This window comes from Pelmatolapia mariae, linkage group LG10_11 (genome assembly GCF_036321145.2).
Source record: "Pelmatolapia mariae isolate MD_Pm_ZW linkage group LG10_11, Pm_UMD_F_2, whole genome shotgun sequence".
NCBI classification, from domain to species: domain Eukaryota; kingdom Metazoa; phylum Chordata; class Actinopteri; order Cichliformes; family Cichlidae; genus Pelmatolapia; species Pelmatolapia mariae.
The window spans coordinates 7,346,845-7,362,493 of record NC_086236.1 but is presented as its reverse complement, the minus strand read 5'-3'; the positions used below and the strand labels follow the sequence as shown (position 1 = coordinate 7,362,493).

At 39.8% G+C, this 15,649-nt stretch overlaps 1 protein-coding gene across 1 annotated transcript in view; it reads right to left on the bottom strand.

Annotated features, from left to right (window-relative positions):
- LOC134637301 (F-BAR and double SH3 domains protein 2-like) overlaps positions 1-15,649 on the bottom strand; it is a 43,749-nt gene that overhangs the window by 20,581 nt on the left and 7,519 nt on the right. Inside the window, exons 3-6 of the mRNA XM_063487693.1 lie at positions 13,671-13,716; positions 6,698-6,768; positions 4,610-4,754; positions 1,792-1,925 (exon numbers count right to left, since the gene is read on the bottom strand). Coding sequence (XP_063343763.1) covers positions 1,792-1,925; positions 4,610-4,754; positions 6,698-6,768; positions 13,671-13,716 — 396 coding nt within the window. The remainder of the gene's footprint in view (positions 1-1,791; positions 1,926-4,609; positions 4,755-6,697; positions 6,769-13,670; positions 13,717-15,649) is intronic.

Genomic DNA, 15,649 nt, shown 5'->3' with positions numbered 1-15,649 from the left:
AGTAATGTCGGAAACTACAAGAGATTCCCATCCACAGTGTGACCACGAACAAAGATATCACTATAGTCATTTCACATTGCTTCTTTTTTTCCTCTGATTTACAGTTTGAACCCAACTTTAGACATAATGTAAACAAGAAACACATCATCCTCACCTGTTTAACTCCTGGAGAATAACACGATATATATACAAATAACCAGGTCTCTCATCTGATTTTTATGCATGTGCAGGGTGGATGAAACGACGGCAGGAAGAAGAGTAAATAATCGTTTCCACTGCTGAATGTTTAAACCAAGCTGCTATCATAATGCCTTTAAGATAATAAGAGATCCACTTTGATAAAAAAAAATAAATCTGAGCAAAGGCTGGAACTGATTACAGACCTGCTGCTTCCAATTTAAACCCTGACGATGTGCAATAACAGCTGCATGAGTGTAAACAATTGTGAGCAGAGCAGTTTGTGTGAAATTATTAAACTTTAGTCTTCTCTTCTTATTGGAGTGTTTCATTCTGCAGAATTTCAAAAGGCAAACCTCAGAGGAGTCATCTGAGAATGTGTGCGTGTGTGTGGACACAACAGACCAGAAAAACACAGCATTTATAGTATTATTTGTAAGTGGTGGCCCAGCTATCAATCCTCTCCGACAGCCTGGTAATAAACTTTCCTGATGAGCAGAAAAATGTCTGCTATGTGGTGAGTCAAAGTGCCAGCTGTTCATGTCGTGCCAGGCCAAAGTGCCTCCATCGAGTCATGCAAAGAGCCTGAGAGCTGCTTGTTTGATAAAACTAAAAAATGGTGTTGTTTTTTAGAATTTTCGACTAAAATGTGCTTTGATTTTCATTGGAACTTTTGATCCACTCAGAGCAAAATAATGTGCTCAGATCTGAATTTAAGAGCTGATTTGTGACATCTGATTTGGAAACTATTTCTGTTAACTTAAACCTTGGAAATTTCTCTTGTTTTCAGTGAAATAAGTTTTTAATATGAAGGAGTTTTCAGTGACAGAAGGAAGGCAAATCAATTAATTTACAGAAGAACCCCTGTACATACAAGTGATAATTGTTTGCTGTGCTTTTCAGCACATCTGGAGTTTGTTTTAATTAACTGCTCTGCAAACAGGCGTCAACAACATCACCGTCATATTATTATTCAGTTTATTTCCAGTGCAGCATGGCGGTCTGCTTTTTCTGACTCCCTTTGAGTGACTTCAAGACACTTGAATTTAGTCAAGGAGAAATGATTGTAAAAATACACAAGAGGTTTTTATTTCTGATCTGACTGAGAAACTCCACACATATTGGCTCACAGGTTGAGAAAGAAAGTGGATAGCCCATAGCGATACCTCTTTCTGACTCTTAGGATCACTGTAATTTACCAAATGCACTTTATGTTTCATTCAGTGTGATCTAAAATTAGACACTGAGTCCATAAACTTGTCAGGAAAGTGCTTACAGAGGTCACAGACCAAAGGGCCATTTTCCCATAGCAATGTGTGGATCAAACGTTACAGTAAGAAGCGCTGCCAATGAGAGAGTGGTGAAAGTTTTTCAAAATAAATGACAGAAAGTCATGAATTTGTCGGATTTTTGGTACAGAAAAGAAGAAAGATACCATTTTTACCATTACTGCCCTGATCTACTGAGGACATTTCCACAAACAAATACTTATCATTAAAATGTAGGGTTTTTTTTCATCATATCTGCCTCTACAGGCAGCAGCAGAGGCAGATCTGGTTTTACCTTAAACTTTAGCATAGTCTAACAAAGAGAGTAGAGTCATTTGGATCATACTTTGCATCCAGCTCTGCCTTCTCTCGGACTGCCTGCGCCATCGTCTCTGCCTCCTGGTACTTCTTCCTGCTCTTGGTCAGCTCCTTCACCGACTCCTGCAGCTCAGCTTGGACCACAGTCAGCTGCTCAATACACTGATGACATCAAATTGGAGACACCGAGAACAAAAAACAAAACAAATAAGGGCTTTTACATCTATGCAAATTCCTGCAATGCAACCGCTGAGAAATATGCAAATGCCCTTCAGGCATATCTATACAACACATGGAGTGAGTAATGACATCATGGCACACGCTAAATACAGGAGCTTTGATGGAAACTGCCAAAAAGGTGAGGCCCAACAAGAGCAGCACTGTAGGCTGCAGGCAGTGGAACGTGGCCAGCATAAACCAGAACGTGGCACAGAGGCGTCAGACATTACGATGAGGAAAAAAACTCCAGACGTGCAGAGCTAACTGCAGAGCTGATAGCAGCTCTAAATGATAAGACGAGACAGTACTGTGAACTCTGCCCTTCAAAGGCTGACTGTTTATTACACCGTTTACAAGAACCTGCGCACAGAGTTTCCACTGGGTAGTAACACTGACCTGAAGACGAGGAAGATGTGACTATGTCTACTCTGCAACGTCATCGTTGTGATGGATTTTTACCAGAAAGTGACGCTGCGTTTCAGGAGCACCATAACAGCAAGCCTGTCTGAAGTTATGAAGTTTCTTTTTTAGTGACTCGCCTGCTCAGATGTTTGCTCCCTCCTGTAAGCACTCTTTTCCCTATAACCTTCATTTTGTGTGTCTTGAACAGTCCTCCTTTCAGTACATATACCCTCTCGTCTCAAAGACTGCCTGACTTTCAAAATAAACTTTAACTAGGAATACATAAAGTTATGTGAAAATACAAAGTTTTGTGTATCAGAGCACAACAAAAATTAAGAAAATCATCTGGTCCTTACCAAGTCCTAATAAATTAGGTCATTACAACCTCAGATGAATAATAACACATGATATATTCCACTGTTGTTTATTTAAAAAGATCTAAACACACCCTTACCTCCTCTGTGCGAATTAAGTGGGTAAGTAGTAGCCAGGTGCTACTTAATCGACTGTGATCACCTCAATTAAAGCAGAAGTTTTTGCAAGTTTGCAGGTCTGAAGCTTTCAGGTGTGTGATAATACAAAGCCCCAAACTTACCAGGAGTCAGTGTTCCAGCAAAATCACCACAAGGTCAGACTATCAGCACAAACACCTCAAACCAACTGTCAGCACAGCAGTTAAGGGGTCATGATCTGGCTTGTTTTGCAGCCAGAGGAACTGGGCACTTTCCAGAACTCCTCTGTATAACAAAGTACTCTAGATTTAGAGCTGTTCAATAGCTAAAGCTTGGCTGAATTTAAATCATGCAGCAGGACAATGATTATGAGCACAGCAGTAAATCTACAATCGAATGACTAAATAAGAAAAGAATCATAATGTTGGAATGGCCCATCAAAGTCCAGACCTCAACTTGACTGAAAAACTGTGGTGGGAGCTTAATAGAGCTGCGCATAAATGAATGCCTGCAAATCCCAACTTTTCAAGAAGGGGTTAAAATTCCCCTATGATTTGAGAGACTGAGTAATTCAGAAAACAATTACTTCAAGTTATAGATCCACCTTTAGCAGCTACCAAATCACGCAGTGTACTTAGTTTTTCTACACACTTCATAAGCATGTTGACTTAGTGTTTACACAACGACACAGTTCAATATGATTATTTTTTATTATGCTTTCTTTCAGTTTGGGCTGGACTGACATGGTCACCATATGGGCAAACCCATGTGTGTCTTAAACCACATCTGTGTGGTCCTGTGTGTAGCCACAGGTTCAGCCACTGGTAACTGATAATTACCGATGCCTGCTCTTTATCAGACACTTTCATATAATGCAAACAGTCTGACAGATTCTGTTGAAGTCGGCCATGGTTCTCTCAGAAGTGGCATCACAACCTAATGTTAGCGTCAGCCAACTTCTCCAGACACTCGGGCTGAGGGCTGTTGAAGCCAAACGTTAGGAAGCTTTAGGTGTTATGTTGTCCTTTGATTTGCCCATAAGAGAAAGGGATTATTTTCCATCTTATCAACCTTACCGATGTTAATCAGGTATTTGATGTGTCACACTTAAATAACTCCCACCATGCAGAAAGTACATAACCAAACTGGGGTTAACATCATATTTTTTAAACTATTTCTCAGAAGAATTAGTACAATACAGTAATTTAACAATTTTATCACAACATTTTCTTCCCGTTTTATGCTGCAATCATAACTGACACACACTATCTGGGGATGACAGCACTAAACGAAATGGAAAAAGGGGATTGTGCAGATAAAAATGACATCAGGGAAAACTGCAGTTGAGCAGTTTGTGACTTCATCGTTGTTTTACAGAAACAAGTATGAAAAGCAGAACTTTATCATTAGTGTGTGGGCATGTCACACCATTTGTGTTTTGTGTGTTAAAAATAATAAAAGCCACTTTGTTCCTGTTGATGTGCATGAAATAGGAAGCCAGCTGATCACTTGACTTCAGCTTCCACTGTCACAATTTTCAGGTGGTTGTTTAAGGACAGAAAGTGTCTTCAGACTTAGTTCACGAGAGCCATTAACATCTGGTTAAACAGCATCATTTAGTGTCTAAAGGTCTAAACAGTAACCAATGTGAGCATCATGCTTCTAAAACCATCAACTTCCCTTTTGCCCTTTGGGGAACCGAGACAAACACTCTGCATTGCATCAGTACAGCAGTCCACGTCAATGTAAGGACAGAAGTGAGACCTGCAATACCTTCCTAAGCTGCTGCTCCTTCTGCAGTCGTGCCGTCTTGGCTGCGTCGGCCACTTGGACTTTGTAGTTGTCGCAGGTGCTTATTCTGGACTGCGTTGCCTGGAGCATACCCTCCAAATAGGCCCTCCAAACACAATACATGTTCCTAAAAACAAACAAACGCAGATTGATGCAGTGAGACATTTTTCGCCATAACGAATGCTAAGTGAGCAACTAAACAGCTAGAGATGCACTATTGAACAAAATAGGATATGGTCTGACGTGCCATCGGGCTATTGCGTGAACTCAAATGTATGACGACGCTGCCACGTTTCCATCAGCAGGAAAGCAAACAATCCAAAATTCTCCCTGATTTGAACCAACAATGACAAATGTGTGAGTAAATACAGGCGACAACCTGTATACAGGAAGGACGAAAAGTCAAGGCTTCATTATTTACTAACATAATTATTTAAGACTAGATGTTTAGTCTGTTTGTGATTAATGAGAAATGTGTGTTATAAATTCCCACAGGCCAAAATGACATCTCGAGATGCCGAGTCCATGCCCGATATAATCAGCTCACTGTTATGTGACATTTGACAAGCTGGATTTCAGTGTTTCAGACGCCCGGCTGTTTTAACCACCACCCAAATACATTTTATGTTTCATTTTTTTTCAATCACCCGAGATAACATCGTCATTGACTTATTGTCGAACAATACCCTTGCTTTTACTTTAAAAGTTCAGCCGCTGCTCTCAAGCTGTTGGAATGCTGGTTAGGTCACTGCTGTGGTGGTCCTCCGTCAAATAAAGGAGGAACAACTTTAACTACAACCTGAAGCAGGTGGAGAGCTGGTGATACATCTGATACCCTGAGCTCAGAGCAGAATAAACTACTGCAAAAATGAAACATATTTAGTGTTTTTTCTGTATCTGCTCTCAGAGTTATGAAGTAGAGTAAAGACAGTTTAGCGATCTAAACCAAAGGGATGGAAGTAGGAGTCTGAGGCTGGCTCTTAAAGCTGGATCAGGTATCAGTGACAATGGTCAGATCTATTTAGTTCAACTCTATGCTGTTCTTTGTTTTATGTGCTTACGCTGCAGGGCAGCTGAGTAAAGGATGGAGGAAGCACAGCATGGCAACCTGCAGGTATTTCCTACCAGCTACAACAGATTTATTTCTCTTTTTTAAAATTTAACTGCAAACTGTGGTCGAAGTGAGCTGACACGACGTAAAAGATCTGGTGACAACAATGCTTTGGTTCGCCTTCTCTCCCTAGTTTACTTTCACTGTCATTGTGTTCCGCCAGGTAGACGTTATCTCTAGACTATATTCTAGACAACGTCATAAAAGGGAAAAAAAAATGTCCTATTCTGATTGCACATTGTTAGTGTTTCCACTGATGACTTGAGATCAAATGGTTAATGTCAGAGGTAGAATCCAGGAAGGCGTTGGCGTGTTGTAACACTTGTTGTGAAGCTTTTATTGCGCTTACTGTATGACAACATGTTGTCACCTCAGTTAATGCTATTTCCTTTCAGCTGTGTCTGTCAGCTTCACACCCAACGCATGAATGTGAGAAAGTTCAGGAAAGGGAGAAACCGTGTGACCGTAAATGACAGCAGTGTGCAGCAGCCTGATGACTCTCTCTCTCTCTCTCTCTCTCAGTTTATTGATTTTATATAGTTGGATGTATTGTTCAGTCATATCTTATTTTACAAAGTTAGGAAAGCCATTTTATGTTGCATTACATGTAAAGGAATGATTCACAACTAAGCACTAGTTTTAGATCAAATACCCAAAGCCAAGGCGCTGGTATCATTGGAGAAAAGGAAAAAGTTGGACTTGTGCATGTCTATAATAATAATGAGACCAGCAAAGATAAATTCAAGAGAAATTATTGTCATAGTATGAGATCAGCGTGCCATGTTTTGTCTTTTCTTGATGTGATTGAGAGCTGCACAAAATTTTAACAAGGACCCCTCACCACAGCTTAACCCCCCCAACCCCCCCACCCCACACAAAAAAAACAACAACAATAAACAAGATCTATAAACAATAAACAGTCCAAAGCAGCTTCTGTGTGTTTTGGAAAAGGAATTTACCTGTGGTCTGACGGTTCTTCTGTCTCTGGCCATTCTCTCTTTAAATACTGATTTGCCAGCTTCTGCAGGGCCTGCAAAAGAGGAAGTGAAAAACAAAAGCAGCGGTGACCTTTCACCTTTGACACCACTCCACATTTCACACGTCTCTTCTTCACAGAAGATGCACTCAGAGGACTGTGACCCTCCCTGACCTTGTCCTATAAACCAGCGGGTGGGCAGAGCACGAAGAGACAAACTCTACCCTTCAGGCACAGATAGAGTAAACTCAGTAAAAACAGCTGTGATAAAAGTCAGCCATATGAAACTGTCCACACTCACTATAAAGTACGTTCTCTATGGAATGACTTCACAGTGCATGGACTCGTTCACCTGTCAGCCAGAGCCTTGTTTGGATGCTGGCTCACTTGCTGGTTTTCATGCTGACGTGAGCTCCTTTTTTTTTTTACCAGAAAAATGTAATTTATTTAGACCACATTCAGCCCTGGAGATATATCAGGTTCCTCCACCTCAGCCAATGGTGAGGTTAACCTTTGAAGGGCCAAAATAGCAGGACAGGATGAGAGCAGGAGAAGACTGAGTATGTTTGGTATGTCAGAGAGGTGCGCTAACCTGAATAAACTGACGAAAAGCAAACATGAATATCTTTAGCAGCAGACATATAATGTTGGTGCGACAGTATTCGTATTAAAAATAATCAACGCTTTAAATAACAAGGCTGGAGTATTAGTACTAGTTATTGAGACATTTATCCTACAAACATATCTGTGTGATGAGAATCTGTATGCGAGTAGCAGCCTGAGCTACACTGAAAACTGTCATTTAAGTGAAATATGAAGGAAATTCAGCATATCCAGGTCACCTTATCTGGCTTCCCTTAACCTAACATCATGAATCAGGCTAAGTGGTCACATGTAGGTGGCTATCAACTGAATAACTCAATGCAATGTTTCCCAATTTGGCTACAAGCGAGTTAAGATGGAAAAGGCGCTGTTGGCAGCAGAAACATGGATATGTCTACTGGGCTTATATTTATTTTATTGTATTTTTTTAAACAAACAAAGATAAAACTGTAATTTTAGAAAAATATTTGGCAGTATAACACATAATACAGGCTGAAAGCAGCACAGCTGCTGCAGACAAAGCAGCAGTATGACTTAGAGGAAAAGCGTATTATTAAAAATGTTGTCTAAATGTGTGTAAGCCTTAATCAGTAAGGCTGGAAAAGTGCTCGACTGTGTAAGTTAGCAGTCTTATCACAGCTCTGTCATTAAAGACAATGGATAATCTGATGTATAATTACAATTTTTATTTTGTTAAATTAATGTTTACACGACTGTAAGATCATTTCAATCTTCCAGCTCGGTAGCATTTAACAGTCTGACACAGAGTAAAGAATAGAAAACAACATTAAAACACAGGCTTAGACTGCTTCCAAATTTAATTTAAGAGCTATGAGGCTTATAGAATAAAACTGTTTTAAAACTGCAGCCAACAGCAGTACGAGAGGAATAAAAGAAGAAGAATTCATGTTTCATGCTGATGCTCATCAGGGAAAGAACCTCTCACTATCTGCACACAGTGGTCTGAGAGATCTTCCTGGATTGGAAGATCTCTCAGATATTTCCCAGAGATTTTATTGGTCAGTAGTAAATGGTTTTATACCTGCTGACCTCTAATCCTGAACACAACCTGTTCCACAGCAGGTTAGATCTGCAGCAGAGGTTACCATGGCGATCTAACATGGTAAAGAGTGAGCTGCTTTCTGAAAACTGAGGGTTACACCTGAAGCTACCTTCACTAAGCCCCAATTCTTGCCTTGTACTCCAAGGCTTCGGTTTTGTCCCATGTAGGTAAACACTTGTGTGGAGACCAGAAAAGGGAACACATTTCCCAAATTACAACCTGGGAAACAAATATAATCTCACCCTGGATACAAATGAAAACCCAAATCTTGTCTGTTGTCTCCAGATAACAGCCTCAGGTAGCCTGTTAGTGGTGTACTTGAAGCATTTGCTACTGTTTTCAAATGGTATGTGCAGACATTTATCTCATACAGCAATATATGAATCCCACAAAAGTAAAAAAAATACCTAAAATTTATTTGTATTAATTTCATGCCAGAATTAAACGCATTACACTCAATGTACTGACACATGTGAGAACACCAGGAGGAAAAAAAAGCAGCAAAATTTCATTTATAAATCAGTTATAATAGTAATAACAGGTTGGTTTCATTTGCTTTAAACATCTTATTTTGTGAGGATCACAGGGCTTAAACTGGGGAACAATACCACCAGAACAGAGTTTAGAGTGGATAGATCTGGGTGCAGACAAACTGACTTTCCACTTCATGTCAACATTTTCTTTTTATTTAACTTTTGTGACTCGTGCCTATCAAGAATGTGAGCCCGTCTATCCTCTCTCTGTCCACTGTGAAGAGACAGGCCCTGTCATGCGCTCCTGAGGTAGGGTAGGCCGGGACTCTGAACCCACTGGTCTTGGTGATCTTGGTGCCAAAGCTTCAAAGGCACTACAGACCAGGCCATTGTGAGCTGCAGATAGAGAGATTCGCCTACTGAGCTAGCATCGCAGACACGCCTGAATGGTGTGATGGGAAAAAGGACAGGGAAGGAGGAGGAGGGATGTGAGGATGGCAGAGGAAGAGCCACACAGAGGGGGACATTTAAATCACACCGTGTGGTCTGAATAGCAATCGGCTAATGGCTATAGCAGCTTGCAGGTGTAAGGGACCAAGAAAAAGGCGCGTAAAGAAAAGAGATTTGGTAGAAAAAACTGGAAAGAGGGGGGTGTTACCAAAAGGAACAAGAGATCCAGAGACACTCTGACCCACTTTGATTCAACCATTGGCAGCGGGTCTCTAACTGATCACATAACTGAGAGGCAGCCCAACCCAGACACACAGAACACCTTTTAACCTAATGCAGCACTCAATGAGGACATTTACTTCATTTCAGACCTGCAACGAAAGATTAATGAGTCTGCCATATTTACAATACATATACGATACGATATTATTAAGTATGTTTAGTCAACTTATTTTTCTTCTGTTTAAGGCTCATTTTTGACATGTAAAGAAGCAAAAGAGCCAACTCCATAGAAACTTCATATGATGTTTAAACAGGTCACAAAACTTTGGACTTTTGATTACGGATGTTTTGTGCTGTGGTATCTTCTGGTATCAGTTAATCTAGGGATCATTTTCTTCATTAATTGGTTAATCCTTTAGCCTGTAAAACATCTGAAAATTTGAAAAACAGCTTATCAGATCATCTCAGAGCTCAAGGAAACGATTTCTACTTATCAAATACTCAAATAAAGGAAAATATGATGCTGTCAGTTGTCTTATTTGCCAAGTTTGGCTGATAAATAACATAAAGACACTGAGAAAAATCAGATTATGCATACAGTTAGTGAAGAACAACTGATTATCATTTTGGAGACACGGACGCCATAATTTACTCCCCTACAAACAGACTGGGTTTGATTACTGTTCTCCTGTTTACGGCTCAAAGTAACATTTCATTAAGCGTCTGATCCTTTAAATCTTTGAATACAGCAAAAAATAAATGCCCGATTCCCACGCAGACATTAATCCAACCTCTTTTTTCTGTCTGATCAAACACTTAAAACCCAAGACATTTAGCTTACTGCCATAATATTTACAAATATCAGACAAAAAAAAACTGAACTTTGCACACCTGAGAATCTGGAACAACTAAGTTTTAAAAAACCCAGGTGATTCATTATTAATCAAAATACTTTCTCACAATTAATCACAGTTATGTTATAAAAGACCACCTGATGTGCTCTCATCTGACAGAGATCTGTCAAGGTCTCGTGTTTATTAAACATGCGAGGATAAAATGTTTAAAACGTTGTGGCATGCATATCCAATAAAACACACATGCACCGGGTTACTGAAGCTCATCTGCAGCCTGAGCTCAACTCTCAGCTGGATACTCACACGTTTCTATTTGAATGTCCTCTCTGCATTTGTGTCAACAGGCATTTTTATTTAAAAGCTTCACTTCCTCTTAGTCTACTTACAGATCAGCTGATAAGTACCTTTAAATATTAATATCACATGCACATAATTTTAACAGCCTATGAGACTATAAGCCCAAATTCATTTTGTGATGTTATAGATGAATTTATAATTGGAGACACATTAATCTGTTGTTGTTCAGTGGTTTTGAAGTTTGCTATTTTCTTGGTATAGGAAAATGTATTTTATGTGAGGTGACGTTTCCTCTTTTACAATCTGTAAAGAACAATATATTTGAATGTGTGTGTGTTTTGTCCACATGACGGGTATTGAAGCTGTCTAATTCAGAGTGGCCCGTACACACCTAGTACATTTAAACCTGGTTTATTAAGTCAGGCTTATTTAACAGCTTATTTCAAATACTCGTCTCTCTCAAATAAGTTTAAATAAATATTTCTCTTAATTCACCACAAAAATATTCACCTTCACACTAACCCGGTCCTGTTGTCATGCCTCTTACAATCAAGTTCCTCCACAAAAGTCCCTTTTTACTTCTGCATTGTTAAAAAATTGTGTGAAGCCAATCGAGCAACTATTATGTACCCACACTGGAAGTTTTGAACGCATCAATGGAGGAAATTGGTCCATAGACCTGCATTAACAACAACAACAAAAAAAACCCCACACAAACCAAAACTTCAAACTTTAAAGTCCAACCAATCATTGATTAATCTGGTAATAAATAAATAAATAAATAAATAAATAAAATCAAGCATTTATGTGCCTCAACCAATCTGACCGGATTAAAGAATCTGCAGAGGATCCCAGTAAGTTATACTTGTAATACCTGTATTCCATTTAAGATCTTAAAGGCTGGGTAAATTACACATTTTCAGCATTACTGGACAAAAAAGATCAGGTCTTCCACTTGCGAGTGAATGTGTATAAAAGCCAAAGGTCAAGATTCACTCATTTGTACGCACATTAATTAAGGGGAGAGCTACAGGTAGGGTTGACTGATTATGGGAAAAATCTAAATCCTAATAATAAAGATTAAATGTAACTTTCTTTTCTTTTTCTTTTTTTCGGGTCAACACAAAAATCGAGCATTAAACATCGTGATCTCAGTACTCACACCTTCTGATTCTCTCCTTGAGGATCACAAATAGGATACAGGAGACAAGGGGGGTGAAACTGGCAAAGTCCAACAGCCAGTGAGAATGCGCTTGACTCTGTGCCAAGGACACCAACACTGCTCACACTTAAGTTATACAAAGACTGATGTTGTGTAACACTGACCCCAGTACCCTGTAGCCCCGCAGTACTCCCGAAAAGATCGCCTGGGGAACCTCACAGATCCATAAAACGCATGCAAACTGTACAGTCAAACTCCTATGACCCCGCCAGGAGTTCTGCAAAGGCAATGAGCAGGGTTCACATATTTCAATTAACTGAACAGCCTTGGCTGGAAGAGTGAGTGGAAGAGTTTTTTCCTTCTACAGAGTTTGACATAACTGATGGCCAGTAAAAAAAAAGGTTTTTGGGCCAGTGATGGTGTTTCCACTAACTGGAGTTATGTGTTCACCTGTGAGACAAACAGCTTTATGAATGTTATTTTTCTGGCTGTTGACGCTGTCATTTAAATTAAAAGAAGCATTTCAGGTAGTAAAAATCACGTTTTTATTGTCATGGTCAATGACTCCGGTCATGCAGCATTTCACTTTCATTTGAGACTGTAAAACATGTTTAAGAGCGTGTGTGAATAACACACGCCCACACATATTATTAAATACAACCTTATTAGCCTGTTTATCTCTACGAAAAAGCTGCTATCACAGCTGAAGTGAAGATGTTACTTTCATAGATTAACGAGGATCTGCAGCTTCTCATCTCTGACATACAGCGAGCAGCAAAGATGCAACAGCATCAACAACAATGAACCCAGGTGGAGTGACAGAAAACACTTTTCTAGAGTCGACAACAGCTGTGATCACAACCAAAACCTCTGTTGGTAAAAAGCCAGTGGGGTTCTTAATAAAACCAACTTTTCAATGGAGTTTAAGGGAAAAGAAAAACAGTCTTTGGTTAGATTGCCACGATCACTTTCATTGGCATTTCCCTTGTAATTTTTCCAGGCTAACAGTGTCCATCCTTTCTGAAAGTCAAAAAAAGGGGCACGGAGTATACTCCATTCATTTCAAAGCTTGATCAGCTTATTTTACCCAACAGTGTAACAAGTAAGAGAAATTAGCTTCTTAAACAAAAGGCTAGTAAAGTTGACATAAAATACTGACACTGCACTGTCTAGTGGAATGTTAACCAAAGCTCTGTAAGGACGATAAGCTATTGAGCATGACAGAGCAATCAGGAACAGATATACACACTGCAGAAAAGCATTAATTTTCTCTTCTTCTGCTGATGTTCTTTCCCTTCAGCTACAAGCTGGGCTTATAAAACAGATTAATCCTGTTTCCATTTGTTTGACTTTTCACAATAAACCTCTTGAGCACCAGACACACATGGGCAAACACACATGTAAGGTTGCTGGTTAGATAACTACAGATGAGTCCCCTCTTTTCACAGAGCTGGTGGACATTCCTCACAGGGCTGCAAAACCTGAACAGAGAGGGGATTTTCAGACATTCGACTGGCGTCTCTAGGAAGCTGCGGGCAAAAACAACAGAGCGAGGAGGAAACGAGCCAGCGGATGGCTGGTGGATGCCGTTCTTCTCTCTGTTGTGGTGTTTTTTTCTGTGGCTGGTTTCCATTCATGAGCTATCTGGCCACATGAGAACTAAAAGCTTTCTTAGGGCCACATCCTCAACCTCACTGTCATATGGTGTGTTTGGTGGGCTGCATCGTAACAAATAAACGTATTTTTAGCAACAGAAATGACAAGGCAGCACAGCAGCGATGCTAACGAGCATCAGTAGTGGCGTGAAAGAGACGACAAAGAGATTTACTTACCTGGGCGTAGTCCCGCTCTATAGCTGCCCTCTTTTGGCTGAAAGTCCTAAAGAGAAGAAAAGGGAGTCCATTTGTAAATCAACACAACACAATTATGGATAGGACAACATACAACAAATCTACTGTTTGCATCCATAAATAAAACCAGGATTGCAAAGGCAGAATGAGTTGTGTTTACTTGAACTTCAGATTTTCTTGCCAGTATATACAGATTTCAAGTCAAAATGATCTTTCACTGTCATCTAATAACACACAGACATACATTGCTTTCATAGCGTGGTCAGAATGACACTTTGAGGTATGTACCAGTTTGCCTTCTTCTTGTTGAGTGTATGTACCTGTCCTTGCGGCAAAATGTGGTTCTGGAGAGACCTACTACAGTGGGAATTACCGCAAAGTATTACTGGATTTTGAATATACAATAGACATATATATATCAGCATGGCCAATATGTTGGCTGATATTAGCTATACGCCTATATATTGGTATTATATTGGTATCCTTTCCACTAGTAAGGACTCGGCTTGGCTTGACTCGGTTTCAGTCATTTTCCATTACTACTGAGTACCACCTCAAGGTGGATGGGGTCGTCACAGCAACTCAGCCAAAAGTCACAACAATGGAGGACGGCAAAGCAATGGTGTATTTGCTGCTCGTTCTACGCCTTTTTGTCAGAACAGGCATCAACAGAATTTATGCCACCGATTGGCTAGTCAGTGGCGTCACGCAATGAATCATGAGAGCGCCCTACTTTTGCAGAACACAGACTCTCTTAATATTGCACCTTAAACTCTAGAGACAATAATATAAACACGTAATTTATACTGTTGTAAGACACATTTCTACTAGATATATCAGACAAGTTCACTCGAAAACCAAAAAAAAAGTCCAGCTAGACCTGCTAATTTTAGCCACACTAACATTAGCAGTAGCTCATAATCAGACATGCAATATTTGTACACATCTACAATTGAATGAGTTGACTGATTTTTTTCTTCAGTTTAATCAACCAGTCTCCTGTTCAAGACAAAGTGACAACACTTGACAATAAAAGTCCAAGAAATCATTAAGAATCTGCTGATGTGAACGTATCCCACGTATCCCGTACAAAGTATCCCATCTAGCATTTTTCAGGTATTTTATACCCGCATTACTAGAGTTGGGTACAGGAACCTGGTATTAGGCAGGTATTACAGACTAAAGCACTGATCATTTTTGACCTCAGTATTGAAAAATGATTGTGGATATAGTGAACTTTGTCATCCACGAGTAAACGCAACATTCTTTTGTGATACTCCACAAGAAATGCTAACATAATTGCCTCCTGAAAGCCATTAAACCTATATAAAGATAACAGTGGCAATAACATCAGAAACCACCAGAATCTGAAAACATACTGTGATAAAAAAAAAACACTCTCAAACCAAATGACCACGCTTCCTGATTATTGTTAAGCTTTTATTACTCCCCCCACTCCACGCCATCCCCTTAGCTGCCGCCCTCTTTCTGTGATAATTAACATGGATGTTTCTAATGACACCATCTAGAAAAAGCCCTACATTTGTATCCTACATATCAGAGGCGCCGCTCTTTTTTTATTGCCATTTCAATTATGGTTTTCTGTGAGATGCTCATGGAAAACCAGCACTTTTTACTCACAATAACAGGAAGTTAATCACAATTCAACTTAAGTTTATGCAAAGTCTAAGAAAAGAAGAGAGGTCAGTGCCCTGGGAAAAATTCGAGTGCAGCAAAATCATCATTAAGTCGTTAAACATGTCGAGACTTGACTTCCATGCTCCACCCTGCCTCCAAACAATCTGCTGTACTTCCTGGGAGCTTCCCTCTCTTCCTCTTCACTGCATTTCCAAGGCTCCCTTTATCCACTGACCCCCACACTTACTTCCTGCCATTTTCCCAACCAGAGCTTTTGCTGACAGCCAGACGTAATTTCAAGTTTGCTGAATCATTTCTTGTCA